At 74.1% G+C, this 17,090-nt stretch overlaps 4 protein-coding genes across 7 annotated transcripts; 2 read left to right on the top strand and 2 right to left on the bottom strand.

Moving 5' to 3' along the window:
* Window positions 1-546: 546 nt before the first annotated feature.
* Window positions 547-5,997, bottom strand: PARP10 (poly(ADP-ribose) polymerase family member 10). 2 transcript variants are annotated; one of them, XM_054816338.1, is made up of 11 exons: window positions 5,907-5,997; window positions 5,491-5,650; window positions 4,825-5,070; window positions 4,126-4,359; window positions 3,412-3,947; window positions 3,036-3,248; window positions 2,769-2,901; window positions 1,708-2,649; window positions 1,430-1,563; window positions 1,163-1,301; window positions 547-1,051 (listed from the first exon to the last, which is right to left on the bottom strand). In XM_054816338.1, exons 2-11 carry the CDS (start codon window positions 5,648-5,650, stop codon window positions 747-749), a joined length of 3,042 nt encoding a protein of 1,013 aa, XP_054672313.1. In that variant the 5' UTR covers window positions 5,907-5,997; the 3' UTR covers window positions 547-746. The 2 variants fall into 2 exon arrangements, with proteins under 2 accessions (XP_054672313.1, XP_054672312.1); XM_054816337.1 differs by having other exon boundaries at window positions 549-1,051; window positions 1,163-1,337.
* Window positions 5,998-6,420: 423 nt separating this feature from the next.
* On the top strand, window positions 6,421-11,803 carry GRINA (glutamate ionotropic receptor NMDA type subunit associated protein 1). Of its 3 annotated transcripts, none has more exons than XM_054816340.1 (7): window positions 6,421-6,511; window positions 8,796-9,160; window positions 9,764-9,876; window positions 9,953-10,153; window positions 10,279-10,407; window positions 10,570-10,713; window positions 10,920-11,803. In XM_054816340.1, exons 2-7 carry the CDS (start codon window positions 8,821-8,823, stop codon window positions 11,067-11,069), a joined length of 1,077 nt encoding a protein of 358 aa, XP_054672315.1. In that variant the 5' UTR covers window positions 6,421-6,511; window positions 8,796-8,820; the 3' UTR covers window positions 11,070-11,803. The 3 variants fall into 3 exon arrangements, with proteins under 3 accessions (XP_054672315.1, XP_054672316.1, XP_054672314.1); XM_054816341.1 differs by having other exon boundaries at window positions 6,447-6,511; window positions 8,793-9,160; XM_054816339.1 differs by lacking the exon at window positions 6,421-6,511 and adding an exon at window positions 7,974-8,189 and having other exon boundaries at window positions 8,793-9,160.
* A 418-nt stretch (window positions 11,804-12,221) lies between these two features.
* On the bottom strand, window positions 12,222-14,481 carry LOC129203696 (uncharacterized). Its single transcript, XM_054818539.1, has 3 exons — window positions 14,352-14,481; window positions 12,949-14,091; window positions 12,222-12,824 (listed from the first exon to the last, which is right to left on the bottom strand). Exons 1-3 carry the CDS (start codon window positions 14,427-14,429, stop codon window positions 12,222-12,224), a joined length of 1,824 nt encoding a protein of 607 aa, XP_054674514.1. The 5' UTR covers window positions 14,430-14,481.
* Window positions 14,482-14,613: 132 nt separating this feature from the next.
* On the top strand, window positions 14,614-17,062 carry SPATC1 (spermatogenesis and centriole associated 1). Its single transcript, XM_054818551.1, has 4 exons — window positions 14,614-15,082; window positions 15,578-15,931; window positions 16,470-16,609; window positions 16,739-17,062. The coding sequence occupies exons 1-4, from the start codon at window positions 14,614-14,616 to the stop codon at window positions 17,060-17,062; spliced, it is 1,287 nt and encodes a 428-aa protein (XP_054674526.1).
* The last annotated feature ends 28 nt before the right edge of the window (window positions 17,063-17,090 follow it).

Raw genomic sequence — 17,090 nt, forward strand, 5'->3', positions numbered from 1 at the left:
CGTGTCCCGGGGCAGAGGAGCAGAGATGCCGTCGCTGCCCGGAGCTGAGCCGGGACGCCCGGCGGTGCCATGGTGGGGCTGCAGCACCCACCAGTGCTACCGGCACCGGCACCCAGCGCCACAGGGACCCCATCGCCAGGACGGGGGGATGAGTTGGGGGGCGGGGGGCATCCCTGGGATGGGGGGTGAGCCCAAAGTGACCCCATCCCCGGGACTGGGGGGGACAAACCTGGGGGCACCACGTCCCCCAGAGGGGCGGGATGAGCCCGAGTGGCCCGAGGGTGGGGGGGGACAAGCTGGGGGGGGCTCAGTCCCAGGACGGGCAGGGATGAGCCCGGGGGGGGGGGGGCCCGTGGCACTGGGACCACCATGGCTCCCAGCTTGGAGCCCACCAAGGGCTGTGGCCCCAGAGCTGCTCCAGGACCCCTGAACCACCCCCCAACCCAACAGCCCCCCCCAGCCGCAGCCCCCCCCCACTCCTGGACACAGGGAAAAGCTCCAACTTTATTCCCGGGTTTCCGTTGCGGCACTTGCGGCACTGATGACCCCGAGTCCTCCCGCACCCCCCAGGGCTGGAGGAGTGTCCCCGGGGGGGAACCCCCCCACTCGAGCCCCTGGGGCAGGGACCCCCCAGCCCCCAATATCCCGTCCTGGGCAGGGTGGGGGCACCCCCGCACCCCCGGGGCAGGGACCCCCGTGCCCCCCCAGGCAGGGCCGGTACGCTGGGTCGGTGGGTGCCGGGGGGCTCAGGGGGGGCCCCCGCGGCGGCGGCAGGTGATGAGGTACTGGGGGTAGGCCTGGGTGTCGTTGAAGATGACGAAGATAGCGGGCTGGAGGGGGTTGTCCACCACGCTGTCGTACCGCAGGGGGGCCCCGGCCCCCTCCCGCAGCGGGGGGGCCCGCAGCCCCTGTGCCCCCACCGCGTACTGCCCGGTCAGCACCTTGGCCACGAAGACGTACTTGCTGCCGTCGGCGCTGCACGGCGAGTACTGCTCCTGCACCGAGACCGCCGCCTGCACCGCGAAGTACACGCCGAGCCCGTAGAGAGCGGCTGCGGGGCGGCGGGGGGGGACGGGGGGGTCAGACGGCAGCGCCAGGATGGGACGGGGGGGCGCGTGCCGGCAGCACCACGCCCAGATCGGCACCCGGCGCTGGCCCTCACCGTTCTTGCCGCAGAAGCTGCGGTTGAAGCCGTGCAAGCAGATCTCGCGGCTGGAGATCTCGGTGGTGCCGTGGAAGAGGATCTGCTCCACCGCGCCGCCGGCACAGGCCTTCTCCATGCTGGCCTTCTTCAGCTGGTACTGCTTGTACAGCAGCGGGTGGATCAGCTTCTCCACCTGCCGGGCAGCACCACAGCGTCCGGGGTTCTGCCGCGGGGACGCCACGGCCGGGCTCCCGCGTCCCCCGCGCCGGCGCCGCCGGGACTCACCTTGACGATGCTGATCTTGCCGTGCAGCTCCTCCAGCGTCTCATAGAAATGGCGCACGGTGTCGCAGAACTCCTCCGAATCCTCGGCCAGCGGCATCAGCCTCACCTCCTCCTCCAGGCCCAGCGCCTCCAGCCCTGCCAGACACAGCCCCGGTGAACGCCGGTGTGGCACGGCACCTCCCCGGGCAGGGGACCCCCGCGGTGGGGCAGGACTGGCCCTGCGGCACTGTCCCACTTGCGCGGCACGGCGACGGCGATGCCAGGGGCGGCGGCACTCACCGAGCAGGCGGCGGGCGCTCTCGGTCGGGGGCTGGCTGCGGGAGATGGCCACGGCGCAGGCGTTGCCGATGTCGTACTCCTCCATCCGCTCAAAGTCGATGGTGAAGGGCCGTCCGTCCAGCAGCAGGTCCAGCCTGCGCTCCCGGCACAGCCAGGCCCGCTCCAGCAGCGCCGAGGCCTCGGCAGAGTAGGGGACGGCGGTGCCGGAGGGGTCCCAGCGCACCCAGCACGCGGCGGCAGGAGGGCCGCGCTCCGGCTGCGGCAGCCGCTGGAGCAGGAGGGCGAGCTCGCCGGCGGCGGCGGCGGTGTACTCGGCGAAACCGCTCAGCGTGGCGGTGCCGTCGCGCAGGCAGAGGCGCACGGCGTGCTTGCGCTGCAGGAAGGTCAGGCAGCGGCGGCAGGCAGCCGGCAGCGCCCGCAGGCAGTCGCTCTCCACCTCCTCCGCCCGCAGCCGCCCCTCCAGCGCCTGCTCCAGCTCCCGCGGCACCGCGGCCACGTCCCGCTCGAAGGAGGAGAACAGCGTCACCTGCGCCGCGTCCGCCGCCGGCAGAGCCTCCTCCAGGGAGGCCTCCAGCGCGGCCAGGAGCCCGGCATCTTCCTCATCCTCCTCCTCCTCCTTCTCCTCCTCCTCCCCTCGTGTGCCGGGCGCTGCCCGCTGCTCCTCGTGGTAGGAGCGGAGGGAGAGCGCGGTGGCACGTGCCAGCTCCTCTTCCTCGCGCCGCGTGCTGTCCATGGAGCGCTGGATGGCCAGCACCATCTGCGCCTCCTCCTCCTCCCTGCCAGCCCCCTGCTCGCCCGGCAGCGTCTCCCCGGTGACCTCCCCATCGGCTGCGGTGAGGGGCTCGGCGCTGGGGCCCTGCTCGTTACCGAGGATGTCGCCGGCTTGCAACGCGGGCTCCCCGTCGTCGGTGCGCAGCACCGCCAGCAGCTCCTTGATCTCCTCTGCAGGGAGGAGCAAGGCGTCAACCACGACCCCGACTGCGGCACAGGAGGGCACCGGCACCCATGGCCCCCTCCCATCACGGCACCGCAAGACCCCCTCGCCCCGCACCGCCCCTCACCTATGTGGGAGTGAAGCCCGTCCCCATCGGCGGCACCGTCGGCATCATCGAGTGGGTGCGGGTGCCGGGAGCGCAGCACCGCGGGCAGGGGGCCCCGGCGGCAGCTCGGGGGGAGCAGCTCCACCAGCTCCGGCTGCGGGGACAGAGCGACAGGACGCTGGCACCGGAGCCGCACACGCGGCAGGGACCGGCGCGGCAGCACCCACCTCTCGGCAGCTCCGATGCCGGCCCCCCACCCTCCCTGCTCAGGGCGGGCGCTGGCCGCACCTGGGGGTCCGGGGGGCTCCAGTGGACGCCGTCCAGGTCGATGACGCACTGGAAGCGGCTCTCCAGCTGCCGGAGGATGCTCTGCCCACCCTCGTCCCGCAGGAAGCGGGCGATGCCGGGATACCGCAGCGTCACGGTCTGCGAGCCCACGGTGCCCAGCAGGCTCTGCAGGAAATCGGCCGCGGCCCGGCACCGGCCCGTTTCCCCTCGCACCTGCCGGTGAGGGCCGGGGTCAGGGCCTGCCCGCCGCGTCGGCAGCGCCGCGCCAGCAGACCTCACCGCCGGGTGCCGGACCCGCTGCCGGCCTGCGTGGCGAGGAAGGGGAGGTGGGAGCCGACGGCACAGAGCCCTGCCCGCACCCCTGCCCGCAGCTCACCCGCAAGCCGGCGATGTCCTCCCCCTCCAGCGGCAGCAGGGACACCTCGGGGATGCTGGCCAGCAGGTCCTGGTAGTGCCGCTGCAGGTAGCGCAGCGCTCCCGGCTCTGCCGGCACCAGCGCCTCGTCCTGCGCCAACGCCGCCAACACCGCCTGCTCCTGGCGCCGGCCGGCCACGTCCTCGTCCCTCTCCGTGTGCTCGTCCCCCCCCGGGAAGGCAGCCCGCGGCTCCCCCGGCACCGGGCTCAACGCCTGCGGCTCTGCCGGCTCTGCCACCTCCGGGCAGGCGTTGGGGCCGGCAGGGGCTGGTGGGGCCGCGTCTGGCAGGGGGGCCGTGCCCGGTGAGGGGAATGTGTCCGGCGGGGCCGTGCGCGGTGGGGCGGCCGTGTCTGGCAGGGTTGCCGTGTCCGGCGAGGGGTCTGCATCCGGCGGGGGGGCCACGTCCCCATCCAGTGACTCCAGGAAGGGGTAGTGGGGGGCGAGGGCCAGCGCCACATCCTGCAGCCGGTGGGGCCTCTGCAGCACCCGCTCCGCCGCTGGAGGGGACAGGACGGGCAGCCGGCGGCTGAGCACCGCTGCCCCGGCACCCCCGGCCCCCGGCCCTGCCTTCGCCCCAGCCCCGGCACCGGCAGGATGGGGCAGGGCGGCCTAAGCTCGGCACCAGCAGCCGGCCGGGGCAGCACCGGAGGGGGGGTCCCGCTCACCACCGCTCACCTGCCGGCTCCTGGAAGGTGACGACGGCGGCCTGGCCCCCCGGCAGCAGCCGCACCGCCTGCACGCTGCCGCCCCCGCTGCGCCGGTTCTCGAAGTAGAGCTCCAGCAGGTCGCGGCTCAGCCCCGGCGCCTCCGCCCGCACCAGCACGCTGGTGGTCTGCGGCAGCCGCAGCAGGGCCAGCGTGACCCCCTCCAGCCCCCGCCGCTGCACCCGCTGCTCTGCTGCCGCGAACTCTGCCGGGACAGGGGCGGCGGTGACCCCCACGGCCCCGGCGGCGGACGGGGGATGGAAGCCCCTTCAGCCGCCCCGACGGCGCCGTTTGTCACCGGACCTGGCAGGGGGGATCTGCCAGAAGCCCCCCCGCAGCCATTCACCCCTGGCAGGACCCCAGCACCGACCGGCCCCGGCTCACCGGCACCCCTGGCCACCTGCAGCGGGGATAAGGGGCTGTGGCACCCGGCAGCACCGGCCCTGCGCCGAGCCGGCCACTCCAAAACATCGCCCCGCTGCGCCTCGATGCCAAGGACCGCCACAGACCCCGCACCCCAAAACGCTGCCCCGGTGGTCCCAGCACCAGCGCTGCACCGCAGACCCCGCACCCCAAAACACCGCCCCGGTGGTCCCGGTGCCAGCGCTGCACCGCAGCGAGAGGAGCGCGGTGCCCCCCGTCCCGGGGCGATGGCCCCCCCCCTGCCCACCTTGGGGGGTGATGGGGTCCCGCAGGCGCAGCAGCGCCCAGCTGGGTGCCGGGCCCCGGCACAAGCCGAAGGCACCGCGGGGGCGTCCCAGCAGCGGCTCCAGGTGCGGCTCCAGCAGCTCGGGGGGGGGCAGGGGGCCGAGGCCCCGCAGCAGCAGGCAGGTGGGGTCCCAGGGGGGGGCAGGGCGCACCCCCAGCTCCGACCCCCCCAGCCGGTGGGTGCCGCGGGCCAGGACGTTCTGGGCGTCTGTGGGGGGGGGGGTAAATGGGTGTCACCAGGGGGGCAGCGCCTGCGCCCACCCTGCACCCTGCCCCGTGCTGGGAACCCCTGGGGGGCACCGCCCCACCCACCAGTGCTCCCGGGGGGGGTGGGGTGCTCCGTACCCCATCCCAGTGCCCCCAGCTGGGACTGGCCCCCTCCACAGCCCCCCCCAGTGCTCCCCGTTGGGACTGGGTCCCCCCTGCACCCCATCCCAGTACTCCCAGTTAGGCCTGCCCCCCCTCCCAGTGCTCCCAGTTAGGACTTGGTCCCCCCTGCACCCCCTCCCAGTACTCCCAGTTAGGACTGGGTACCCCCTTTCACCCCCTCCCAGTTAGGACTGGGTACCCCCTTGCACCCCCTCCCAGTGCTCCCAGTTAGGCCTGGGTCCCCCCTGCCCGCGCTCACCGCGGGGGCTCTCGAAGGTGAGGAAGAAGAGGGGCCCGAGGCGCTGGCAGCTCTGCACCGGGCCCCCCCCCGAGTGCCGCCGGCTCTCGAAGTAGAGGACCACCACCTCCTCCTCCGTGCCGGGGGGGACGCCCCCCACCTCCAGCACCCGCTCTGCCATCTGCCCGCACACACATTGGGGGGGGGGGGGGAAACGATACACCCCCCCCCCCCCGTCCCTGCCCACCCACCCACGCGTGACCGCAAACCTCACGTGCCCCCCCCATCCCCACACCAAGGACCCCCCGGGTGCGCCCACACCCGCCCTGGTCCAGAGCCCCCACACGCCCCCAGCCCCGGGGCAGGACCCCCCCGCCGTGGGGCAGGACCCCACGCAGTCCCGCGCCCCCAAGGCAGGACCCCCCCCCCCCACGCACCAGGCGCTGCTCGGCTCCGCCCCGCACAGAAACGAAACCGAAACGGGCCGGGGGGAGCCGGGCCGGGAACGGGAAGTGCCGGGAGGGGGGAGGGGGGGGTGGAGCCTCGTGAGGCGGGGGACACGGGACTGGCCCCACGCGTGACACGGGGACACGAGACCCACCCTTGCGCGTGATACGGGGGAAAACCAGGAGAAAAACCCGTTTCTCGGCGAGGGGGGGAGGGGGGGAAGGAAAGGGGGGACGGGCAGGGACGGGCAGGGACGGGCAGACCACGCGCAGCCCACGCGCAGCCCACGCGCAGCCCCGCCTCCCCGCGCCGAAGCCGCGCTGCCGCCACACGGGGGCGCCCCGCCCCTCCCCGCGGCCACGCCCCTCCCCGCCGACCCCGCCCCAGAGTTGCCCGAGGAGGGCGGGGCCAAGCGAGCGGCGCCGCGGCTCCAGCTCCGCCTACCCCTCAGGCCACGCCCAATACAGACGGACCCTGCACTGCCTCGGCCACGCCCCCTTGCTCCAAACCCCGCCCCCCCAAGCCCCGCCTCTCCCGGGAGGCCCCGCCCAGAGCGGAGCGGAGCGGAGCCAGCGCTGCCGCACGGCCCGGCCCGGTGAGCGGTTACCGGGGGGGGGGGGGGGGGATGGATATAGCGGTGTACCGGAGGGGCGGGGGGGGGGTTGAGGTGGTGGTGGGGAACGGAGGCTCCAGTGCCGGCTCTGAGCGCGGTGTGTGTCCGTCCGTGTGTCCCCCCCCCCCGCACTGCTCTGCCGCATTCCGCCGCGACCCGGGCCGGTGCCGGGGGAGGGGAGGCGCTACGGGGCGGCGGGAGCGGGACCCCGAGCGGGACGGGACGGGCCGCAGTGCGGCCCGTCCCGTCCCGCTCGGGGTCCCGCTCCCGTGGTCACCGGGTGGGGCTCTATGCCGGCCCCCCCGCCCCGAGGGGGATTAGGATTGCTGCTGCCGTAAATAGGCCGCGGTGGGCATTACCGGGAAAGCCGCTTAAGGAGGCTCCCGGGAAAAACCGGGGGCGGCGGGTACCCCCCCCCCCCCCCCTTGCACCCCCGGCTGCGTCTGCTGCGTGCACCCCGTGCTGCCTGGGCTGCGTCTGCTCCGTGCAGCGTGCGCCCCGTGTGCTGTGCACCGGTACCCCCCATGCAGTGAGCACCCCATGTCCTGTGGTGTGCCCCCCCCCCCCCCCATGCTGTATGTGCCCCGTGCCCCCCCCCCCCCGGGCTGCATGCATCCCATATGGGGTGCCCCCCATGCTGCATGTACCCCCCGTACCCCATGCACGGTCCCCCCACACTGTAAGCACCCCCTGCGGGGTGCCCCCCGTGCCATAAGCGCCCTGCACCCTATGCAGTGTGCCCCCATGCCACGTGCCCCCCCCGTGGGGTGCCCCCCATGCTGCATGCACCCCCTGCACCCCATGCACTGTGCCCCCCATGCCATAAGCACCCTGCACCCCCATACAATGCCCCCCCCACGCCTCATGCCCCCCCTGTACCCCATACAGGGTGCCCCCATGCCACACAGCCCGCCATGGGGTGCCCCCCACGCCTCATGCGCCCCGTGCCCCCCATGCAGCGTGCCCCTCGCGCCCCCGGTGCTGTCTGTAGCCCGGGGCGCTCCGTCCACGCTCCGTGCCCCCACAACGCTGCTCACGAGTGGGGTCCCTGCCCTCCCCCGGGGGGGGTCCAGGCTGGCGGCCCCTTGCCGTGCCAGGGGGCACGTGCCCGCAGCCACGGTGCCGCAGGGCAGAGCCACCCCCCCTGCCCCCCCCCCCACATTGCTCCCGGAGGCCCGTGGCACCGGGCCGGGGCGTCACGCGAGCGGCCGGCTTCGGTTGCGCCACGGGCCAGGCGGGCCGTCGCTTGGCCGGGCCTTGGCGCTGGCACCAGCTGCGGGCGGCCCCGTGCCCCGGGGTCACCGGTGCTTTGCTGCGGCACCGGCTCCGGCGCATCCCGCCAGCCGCGGCACGGGATTGCGCAGGGCTGGCCCGGGGCTCTGCCTGACACCTGCCAGCCCTGCGGGCAGCTGCCTGTCCCCGCTGCCTGCCAGGCCGCGTTTATCACCTGTGCTGGCAGCGAGCGATCGCCGCGCAGGGCCGCAGCCGCCATTCCCAAGGCCGCCTGGTTTTGTAATCCCCGGCTCCGCGCAGAATCGGTGTCTGCCGGCGGCCGGCCCCGGCACTCCGGAACAGGGGCAGCCCCGGTGCCCGCGGCTAACCCCCGCCGCCTGCGGCTAACCCCCGCCGCCGCAGCCCCGCTCGCCGGCCGCTGCCGGAGGTAGGGCCGTGGGTTCCAGCACGGCACCGTTGCCGGTCCCGCTTCTCGCCGGCGGTCACCTCTGGCCGGGGCAGCCCCCACCGTCGGCGGGTGCCGGGTGTGGCTGGACCCGGGTGCTCCGGCCGTGCCGTGCCGTGCCGTGCCGTGCCGGTCCGGGGGAGGCAGCGGCGGCGGCAGGGAGCGGGGCTGGCGCCGAGGGGCTGCCGGCATCACCACCACCACGGCCCCCGGCCGTCGCTGCCGCCGCCATGGCCGAGGCCTCCCCGCAGGGCCCGGGCCGGGGCAGCCACGGTGCTGTCGCCATGGCAACGGCCCTGCCGCCGGCGGCCATCTTGTGCGGGGAGCTGGGGGGGGGGGGGGGGGGGCCGGGACCCCCCGCGGGCTGCTGCGGGTGGGAACCGCCGGGACCCCCCAGACTGACGGGGTGTGGGGAAGAGGGGCCGGGGGGCTGTGAGGGGGTGGCGGCAGAGCGGGGGTGATGGCCGTTTTGGGGGTGATGGCTGTTTTGGGGGTGATGGCCGGGGGGGTGATGGCTGCAGGGGGGGCCGATGGTGGTGGGGGGGTGATGTCCGGGGTTCTGACCCCCTCTCCCCCCTCCGGCAGCAGAGCGGCGGCAGCCAGCCGGGGGAAGATGTCCCACGAGAAGAGCTTCCTGGTGACGGACGAGGGCTTCTCGGGGCAGCAGCCGATGGCCCCCCCGGCCTACGCCCAGCCCCCCTACCCCACCACCCCGTACCCCCAGCCCCAGTTTGCCCCGGCGCCCTACAACCAGCCGGGCTTCCCACAGGGGCCAGGGCCGTACCCCCCCGCCGGGCCGTACCCCCCCGCTGGGGCATACCCCCCCCCCGGGCCGTACCCCCCGGGGCCGTACCCCCCCGGGCCGTACCCCCCGCCGGGGCCATACCCCCAGGGCCCCTATGCCCAGCCGCCGTACGCCCAGCCGCAGCCCATGGTCCCCGGGGACCAAGACTGTAAGTAACGGGGCTCGGGGGAGTGCGGGGGGGGCTCCGTCCTGGGCTGGGGGCTCTGACGGCAGCCCTGGGTGGGGGGGTCACCGGAGGGAGGGCCCCGTTTCAGCGGCGCTGGCCCCATTTTGGCCGGGCAGGGGCAGGTCCAGCCACGTGGCCGGCACAGGCTGGCAAGGGGGGGGCCGGCTGGTAGCACAGCTCAGGGTGCCCAAGTGGGGTTGTGGGGGTCCTGGGGGGGGGGGGTGCTGCCCTGTGAGCCCCCAAACACAAGCCTGGGGTGCCTCTGTCCGCGGGAGGGGGGACAGCCCCCAGAGCCATTGGCTCAGTGGGGACGCTGGCATGAAGCCCGGATTTGGGGGTCACCAAGCTCCGCTCCCCTGGGGCCCCCCTGGCCCCTTCAGCCCCATCTCTCCTCTTCCCTCGCCGCTGCCAGCCGGAGCCGGGCCCCACCGTGGGCCGTGGAGACTGGGCACCGTGGCCATCCGAGTCGGTGAGCGGCCGCCGCAGCGGGCAGGGGCAGGCAGGCCCTAGGACAGGGACTCGGCACGGTGCGGCGGTGCAAGCAGCCCCCCCCCAGCCCCCTCAGCCGCCCCCCTCTCTCCGCAGCCCCCCTGCACAGCACCTACCATGAGGACGGGCCACCCTCCTACTATGACAACCAGGACTTCCCCACCGCGCACTGGGACGACAAGAGCATCCGGCAGGCCTTCATCCGCAAGGTGGGACTCGCCCGGGGGTGCTCCCGGGGGGGAACGGGGATTTCGGGTGCCTGTGGTGACCCGTCCCGTCCCCCAGGTCTTCCTGGTGCTCACCCTGCAGCTGACCGTCACCTTCGCCTTCGTGGCCATCTTCACCTTCGTGAAAGGCGTGAAGGGCTTCGTGCGGCGCAACGTCTGGACGTACTACGTCTCCTACGCCGTCTTCTTCATCTCCCTCATCGTCCTCAGCTGCTGCGGGGATTTCCGCCGCAAACACCCCTGGAACCTGGTGGCTCTGGTAAGCACCATGCTGGGGCGGCGGGCTCAGCCACGGCTTCGGCAGCCCCAGGGACCCGGCGGTGGGTGGCAAAGCGGTGGGGGGACGGCCGATCCGGTGTGACACGGTGCCCATCTGCTCCCCAGTCCATCCTGACCGTCAGCCTGTCCTACATGGTGGGGATGATCGCCAGCTTCTACAACACTGATGCCGTCATCATGGCCGTGGGCATCACCGTCGTCGTCTGCTTCACTGTCGTCATCTTCTCCCTGCAGGTCAGCTCGGGGGGGTGGGCGGGTGGCTGGGTGACACCCCCCCTCTGGCTCCCTGCGGGGGGGCTCCCAACTGGATGTACGACTCCCCCGGCTCCCAGCTGGGGCTGGGGGCTCTGAACCGGGTGTACGACCCCCCCCGCCTTGCTCTCCCCTGCCCCGCAGACCAAGTACGACTTCACCTCCTGCCGGGGCGTGCTCATCATCTGCCTCGTCGTCCTCATCGTCTTCTCCATCCTCTGCATCTTCATCCGGAACCGCATCATGGACATCATCTACGCTTCCCTGGGGGCCCTGCTCTTCACCTGCGTAAGTGCCGGGGGGGCCCCATCCTCCCCTGCCTCCCCGGGGCGGGGGGAGCCCGAGCCGTCTGCTGGATCTGGGGGGGCTCGTGCCGTGGGTGGGGGGCACGGGACCCGCTTGTGGGGCGGCCGCTCGGCTGCGTGGGGTGCTGCTGGGCTCCCCCCACCCGCCGCCCGGCTCTGTGCCCCCCCCCGACACCCCGTCCCTCGCAGTTCCTGGCAGTGGACACGCAGATGATCCTGGGCAACAAGCAGCTGGCCCTCAGCCCCGAGGAGTACGTCTTCGCCGCCCTCAACCTCTACACAGACATCATCAACATCTTCCTCTACATCCTGGCCATCATCGGCCGGGCCAAGGAGTAGCGGCCCCCCCTGCCCCACGGCACGCATCTCGGTTTGTGCCCCCCCCCCTCCCCGTAGCCGGTTTTGTTTGGTGTTCTCATCGCACCCCTCGTCGGTTCTCCCGGTAGAGTTTCTTTCACCCCGGCCACCTCCCCCAGGGGCTCGCCGGGCTGGGGGGGGCACGGGGGGGTCCCTGAGGCGGGAGGGTCCCCAGGTGGCAGCTCTGTCCCCTTGCCGGGAGCGAGGCGGGCCTGCCTGCCTGCCTGCCTGCCTGCCTGCCTGCCGGGGTGTGCGGCCGCCTGCTGCCCCTCCTGCCCCCCCGCAGCCCCTGCACCCCCCGCTGTGAATACGGCCTTTGCCCCCCCCCTTGCGTTGAACGCGGACTGGAAGCACTTTCTCCCCCCACCCGCGGTGGAGCTCACCCTTCTGTCCTGCTCCCCCCGCACGTGCTGCCCCCGCCGCCCCCCCGGCTGCGCAGGCAGGGTCAGCGCTGGTGGCCCCCCCCCGACCCCCCCCCGGCCACAGGCAGGGCTGAGGGCAGGGTCCTGCCACCCGGGGTGTGCAGGGGGGGCTCCCCGCGCTGGGACCCGGCCCCCTCCCAGGGCCCGAGCTGCCGTCCCTGCCCGTCCCTGCCCGTCCCTGCCCAGGCAGCGGGGGGGTCCCAGCCCCGGCCCCCTCCCTGTGCGGCCAAGGCTCCGTTCTCGCCCCGTTCTGTGGCTCCAGCTCCTGCTGTTAATAAACCTCCGTCTAGTTCAGCTCTGCCGCCTCCGGCTCCTTTCCCCCCCACTGCAGGCAGGGCCCCCCGATGCAGGCAGGGCCCCCACCGCAGGCAGGGCCCCCCCCCCCGCCCTGTCCTGCTTCCTGGGGACCTTTGGGGACGGGGTTGTCCCCGTGGCCGCTGTCCCCAGGGCTCTTCCTGCCTGCCTGCCCCCGATCCCCCCCGCCTGCCCCCAGAGGCAGGCAGGCAGGCAGGCCCTGCCCGCGCAGGCAGCAGCGGCCAGGGTGGAGAAGCACCCACAGAGGGTGCTGCAGCCTTTTGGGGCTGGGGGTGTCGCTGCAGGCAGGCACCCACCCGTGTCACCCGTCTCCCGTGTCACCCATCTCCCATGTCCCCGTGGCGATCCAGCCTCGGCAGCGCGCGGCACTCGGGGTCGGCTGCCGGCAGGGATTTATTTAGCACCGGGGAGCTCGGCTGTACCCGCCGTGCCGCCTGCCCTCCTCGCCATCATGGCTCCCGGCTGTGCCGCCCCGGCAGGGCTCGGTTGCTGCCTGTGCCCCAGCTGTGCCATGCTCCTCTGCCGGCAGCCAGCCCTGGCCCCCGGAGCACTCGGGGGGCTCCTGGGGGGGGCTGTCGGCAGTCCCGGCCCCCCGGCGGCGCCAGGCCTGCCGCTCCCTCTCGGCTCGCGCCGCGTCCTGCTGGGCCCTGAGCTCGAAGGACCTGGCGATGACCCGCACCATGTTGGTGGTGCCCGGGCAGGGGCTGGGGTCCCACTCTGGGCACCCCCCGTGCACCGGAGCCGGGGGCTGCCGCTCGCTGTCCTCCTGCCGCTGCCCGCTGGGCTCCTGGCCCCGGCTCCAGCTCTCCAGCATTGGCATCTCCTCCCGCTCGCGGTGGCCATGGTGGCTCCGGGCCACGTCCCGCTTTCCCGCTCGTTGCCGGGAACGCGGCTCCTCCCTGCCACCGCCCCGGCTCCACCAGCCCGGTGGGCAGCCCGGCGCTGAGCCGCAGCCGTGTGCCAGCTCCCCGTCGCAGCAGCGCGGTGTCCCGGATGGGCCCTGCAGATGGGGGGAAGAGGCAGGGAAATGGCGGTGCCGCGGCAAGGGGCTCCCGCGCCAGAGGGCAAGGGCTGTGCCCGGCCACGGACAGCGGTCCACACCGGGCCGGCGCGCTGATACCTACCTGGTGGGCGCGGGGCTGCCGGGTGGGCTCCGGCTCCCAAGGGGGCTCCCTGCCTGCCCTGGGCACAGAGCTGGCGGCTCCCCGGCAGTGCCGGATCTCGGGGCTCAGCACGGCACAGGCAGTGCCGGCACAGGAGGCCTGGCCATGCCTGGGGACGCTCGCTGTGCCGTGGGCTGGCCGGGCTGCTGGCGCATCCCATGGGGAGCCCCAGCACTTGTCCGGTCGCTGCCGGGCGCAGGGGGGGTCACTCCGCGCTAGGGCCCAGGTGCCGGGGCGGGGTGGGGGGGGCTGGCCGGCAGGACCCCGGCCATGCCCACGATCACCACAGGGCTTGCGGGAGGGGTGGGATGCGGCACCCCGGTCCCTGTCCCGCGGGCAGGTGCTGCCCACCGCCTCCACCCGGGCGCAGCAGCCGTGGGTGGCGTGCCAGGCCACGCCACGGCAGAGGTGCCCGCAGGCCTCGCGGCATGGCTGTGCCCCACTGCCCTGGTCCTGGCCCCCCGCGCACCGGCATTCCCAGGGCTGGCCGCGGCACGGTGTCACCTTGGTGTCCCGGTCCGTCCCGGCAGCCGGCACCCAGCCCTGCTCCTGGAAGCACACCTTGGTCCGCTGGAAGCGGTGGTCGTGCCGGCGCAGCCTCTCCAGGGAGGTGGTGGTGGTGGTGCAGCACCACTCTTCAGGGCCTGCCGTCGGCCCCGGCTCTGCCTCCGGCAGCTGCTGGCACAGGAGCTCCTCCAGCAGCTGGGAGGCCAGGCCGCTGGCGATGAAGGAGCGGCGGTCGATGGCTGCCCCGGCGCTGAGCCGGCAGGACGCCAGCACGGCGCTGAGAGTCTCCTCCACTGGCCCCTCGGCACTGGGGCAGCACGGGGCTGGCGAACTGGCGGTGCTGTCGGACGAGATGGCCGCGGAGAAGACGGAGCTGGTCAGGCTCTCCACGGAGCGTGCCGGCACGCCGGGTCCGCCGGGCCACCTTGGGTGGCAGGAGTATGGCAAGGCGCTGCCGGCGCAGCCTTCCCGGGCGTCCCAGCAGCAGGAGGGGCTGGGCCAGGCCCCCCATAACGGCCCCTCGTGCGCCAGCGTGCCACCGGCATGGCACCCGCCGCAGCACGGCCCCGGCTGCCCGGGGGGCTGGCACTGGGGGTCCTGCAACCGTGAAAGGAGAGGGATGGAGATGGAGCCCCCACCGCGCATCCCCCATGTCGAGCAGGGATCACCCTGTGCCCGGCGGCGCTGCCGCGCAGTGAGACTGGCCACCGGCCGCAAGCGCGGCTGGGACATGGCACCCAGAGCACGGCCAAAATCCGGCAGGAAGGGGGGTGCAGCCTTCCCCCCTGCCCACCCGCTGCCCGACCCTCGCCCACGCCTCCCCCCCACGCCCCGCTGCCACCGGGTGCCCACCATACCATCCTCACGGTGGTCGAACGGGTGCGTGCCGGGGCAGAGCACCATGGTGCCAGGGGCGCCGACTCCCACAGCCGCATGACGAGGGGCCGGGGCGGGGGGGCAGCGCGTCCCTCTGTGACATCCCCTCGGAACCAGCCGGTCCTGGCACCGCCGGTGTTCCGCGGTGAGCCACGGGCCTCCCCTCACCCCTGGCCATGGCGCTGCCGCCCGGCATGGGACACATGTCGGCGTGAGCGGCACAGCCTGGTGCCGGGGGCTGCCATGGAGCCGGTGCCCGGCGGCCGCCCGCCGCGCGCGGGGGTCTCGGTCTTTGCCTGCTACGACCGGTTGCGGCGCGAGATCCAGGCGCTGCTGGCGGAGAACGAGGAGCTGACGCGGGTGGTGGGGCGGCTCAAGGAGCAGCGGCACCTGCGGCGCCTCCTGCACAGCCAGCGCGGCACGGCACCCGGCTCCGCACCCCCCCTCGCCCACGCCTCCCGCTCCAGCGGGGGACGCTTCACCTTCCCCAGCCCAGGTGGGGGCACGGGTGGTCCCGTGGCGATGCCGGGCCGGAGGTGGGTGCCGCAGCTGCGAACATCCCCCCTCTCCCCCAGCCAACGGCCCCAACTGGGAGCTGGCACCCCTGGAGCAGAGCCTGATCTTCCAGACCCCCCCCCGGGAACCCCTCCAGGAGCAGCAGCCCCAGGACGGAACGCTGCCCACGCCGCTGCCCACGCCAAGCGGCACCGATGTCAGCACTGGGGTGTTTTGGCCCATCAGCGGGAGCAGAAGTATTGGGGGGGGGCTGGGGCGGCTCTGATGCCAAAGTTCTTGGGAGGGGATCCCGTCCCCATCCCATCCCCATCCCCATCCCCATCCCCATCCCATCCCATCCCCATCCCCATCCCCATCCCCATCCCATCCCCATCCCCATCCCCATCCCCATCCCATCCCCATCCCCATCCCCATCCCATCCCCATCCCCATCCCATCCCCATCCCATCCCCATCCCCATCCCATCCCATCCCCATCCCCATCCCCATCCCATCCCATCCCATCCCCATCCCATCCCATCCCATCCCATCCCCATCCCTGTCCCTCTCTGGTGGCCTCGTGCCTCCCGTGGTTGTGTGTGGTCCCTGGCTGCCCGGCCAGGAGCTGCGGGGGTGCGGTGTGCAGGGTGGGCACGCGGCACAGCCCCCCCCCCAGCACTGCCGGGACTGCGACAGCCGTCCTTGTCCTGGCAGCCCTCCCGGTGACCGCGCTCGGCAGCCCCAGCCCCGACAGCCACCGCCTCTCCTGCCCCCTGGACCGCTTCGTCCCTGCCAGCCACCCCGCCGGCCGCCGGCAGCCCCCTGAGCCGCCGCGGGACTCCCCTGTGCCGGAGCCGAGCGGCCCCAGCCTGCGGCTGTTGGACCTGCAGGGGCCGGGGGCCGGGATCCCCCCATCCCCCCTCCCGCTGCCCCCCACTCCGGCAGAGCTGCAGCCGCTGGACCTGCAGCCACCGGCCGGCCGGCACAAGGAGCCCTGGCAGAAGGCGGCCCGCGATGCCGACCGGCTCGCCTCCAGCCGGGAGCAGCCGCAGAGCTCCAGCCCGCGAGGTGAGGGCCAGGGCTCCGGCACCGGCGAGGTGTGTGGCACCCCCGGGGTTCTGCGTCCCCACGACCCCCCCGCTCCCACCAGCTCCGTGGCTGGGGGGGACGGCGAGGTCCCGGGCGAGCGGCCGCGGCTGCCTGGTGCCGGCAGATGCGCAGGAAAAGCAGGGAGCAGCGGCTGCCCCGGGGTCCCTGCGGCACCGTTAGCCTCTGCACTGGCAAAGCTGGCACGCCGGCTTTTCCCTCCTGCAAATCCGGCACGTGGTGTCTCTGCACCGGAGAGCTGGCACGTGCCAAACCAGCCTGCCCCGCCCCTGCCCGGCAAAGCCGGCACAATGGTGTTTGCAACCCCCCGGCACTGGGACCCCTGGCACCGGGCAGCAGCAGCAAGGCCTGGCCTGGTCCCCGGGGCAGTGGGGGCACGGGGGACATCGGGGGGGCCATGGGGGACATCGGGGGGGCCATGGGGGATGATGTGGGGGGGCAGCAGCGCAGGGTGGGTCCCGGGGCAGGGGTAAGCGCCCGACACCGGCAGCTCCCGCAGATGGCCGGCACCCGGCGTGGGAGCAGCTGGTGGGTGAGATCGCCTTCCAGCTGGACCGCCGCATCCTCGCCAGCGTCTTCCCCGACCGCACCCGGCTCTACGGCTTCACCGTCGCCAACATCCCCGAGAAGATCATGGCGGTACGTTGGTGCGGCTGAGCCGGGGAGCCGGGCACGGTGCCTGCGGCCGCAACCCGGTGCGCCCCGGTCCCCTTCTGCTCGGGCACCCATGGGTGCCGAGGGGCTGACCCCGCCCACCTCTCCCTGCAGACCGCGCTCAGCACCGTGCCGGCGGCCTTCGACGAGCAGCGCTGTGCCGCCGCGGCCCGGCGCTACATCACCCTGATGGGGCGGCTACGGGCGCTGGGCTACAGCCCCGCGGTGCACCCGGCCTTCGCCGAGTCCCTCGTCAACACCTACGGCATCCTGCCGGAGCCGGCCGGCCCTGACGCCCGCGCCCACCGCAGCCTGGCCTTCCTACGCCACGTGGTGGCCGAGACGGTGCCACTGGCACTGCAGCCGGACACGATGGTGCTGCTGGAGTGCCTGCAGGAGCTGGCGCAGGACGACGGGCAGCCCCTCTTCCTCTGGTGAGCGGCTGTGCCGGCACCCACACCAGTGC

The sequence above is a fragment of the Grus americana genome, chromosome 2 (genome assembly GCF_028858705.1).
Source record: "Grus americana isolate bGruAme1 chromosome 2, bGruAme1.mat, whole genome shotgun sequence".
NCBI classification, from domain to species: Eukaryota; Metazoa; Chordata; class Aves; order Gruiformes; family Gruidae; genus Grus; species Grus americana.

What these genes read in the sequence shown, in the direction of transcription:
- PARP10 (XM_054816337.1), bottom strand. Translation starts at nt 5,650, where the DNA reads ATGGCAGAGCGGGTGCTGGAGGTGGGGGGCGTCCCCCCCGGCACGGAG. An exon ending in CACCTTCGAGAGCCCCCGCG is followed by an intron (nt 5,071 to 5,490) that starts GTGAGCGCGGGC and finishes CCCCCCCCACAG; the next exon opens with ACGCCCAGAACGTCCTGGCC. An exon ending in CACCTTCCAGGAGCCGGCAG is followed by an intron (nt 3,948 to 4,125) that starts GTGAGCGGTGGT and finishes TGTCCCCTCCAG; the next exon opens with CGGCGGAGCGGGTGCTGCAG.
- GRINA (XM_054816340.1), top strand. Translation starts at nt 8,821, where the DNA reads ATGTCCCACGAGAAGAGCTTCCTGGTGACGGACGAGGGCTTCTCGGGG. An exon ending in GGTCCCCGGGGACCAAGACT is followed by an intron (nt 9,161 to 9,763) that starts GTAAGTAACGGG and finishes CTCTCTCCGCAG; the next exon opens with CCCCCCTGCACAGCACCTAC. An exon ending in TCGTCATCTTCTCCCTGCAG is followed by an intron (nt 10,408 to 10,569) that starts GTCAGCTCGGGG and finishes CCTGCCCCGCAG; the next exon opens with ACCAAGTACGACTTCACCTC.
- LOC129203696 (XM_054818539.1), bottom strand. Translation starts at nt 14,429, where the DNA reads ATGCGGCTGTGGGAGTCGGCGCCCCTGGCACCATGGTGCTCTGCCCCG. An exon ending in GTTCGACCACCGTGAGGATG is followed by an intron (nt 14,092 to 14,351) that starts GTATGGTGGGCA and finishes TCACGGTTGCAG; the next exon opens with GACCCCCAGTGCCAGCCCCC. An exon ending in GGCAGCCCCGCGCCCACCAG is followed by an intron (nt 12,825 to 12,948) that starts GTAGGTATCAGC and finishes CCCCATCTGCAG; the next exon opens with GGCCCATCCGGGACACCGCG.
- SPATC1 (XM_054818551.1), top strand. Translation starts at nt 14,614, where the DNA reads ATGGAGCCGGTGCCCGGCGGCCGCCCGCCGCGCGCGGGGGTCTCGGTC. An exon ending in CCACGCCAAGCGGCACCGAT is followed by an intron (nt 15,083 to 15,577) that starts GTCAGCACTGGG and finishes TTGTCCTGGCAG; the next exon opens with CCCTCCCGGTGACCGCGCTC. An exon ending in GCAGAGCTCCAGCCCGCGAG is followed by an intron (nt 15,932 to 16,469) that starts GTGAGGGCCAGG and finishes CAGCTCCCGCAG; the next exon opens with ATGGCCGGCACCCGGCGTGG.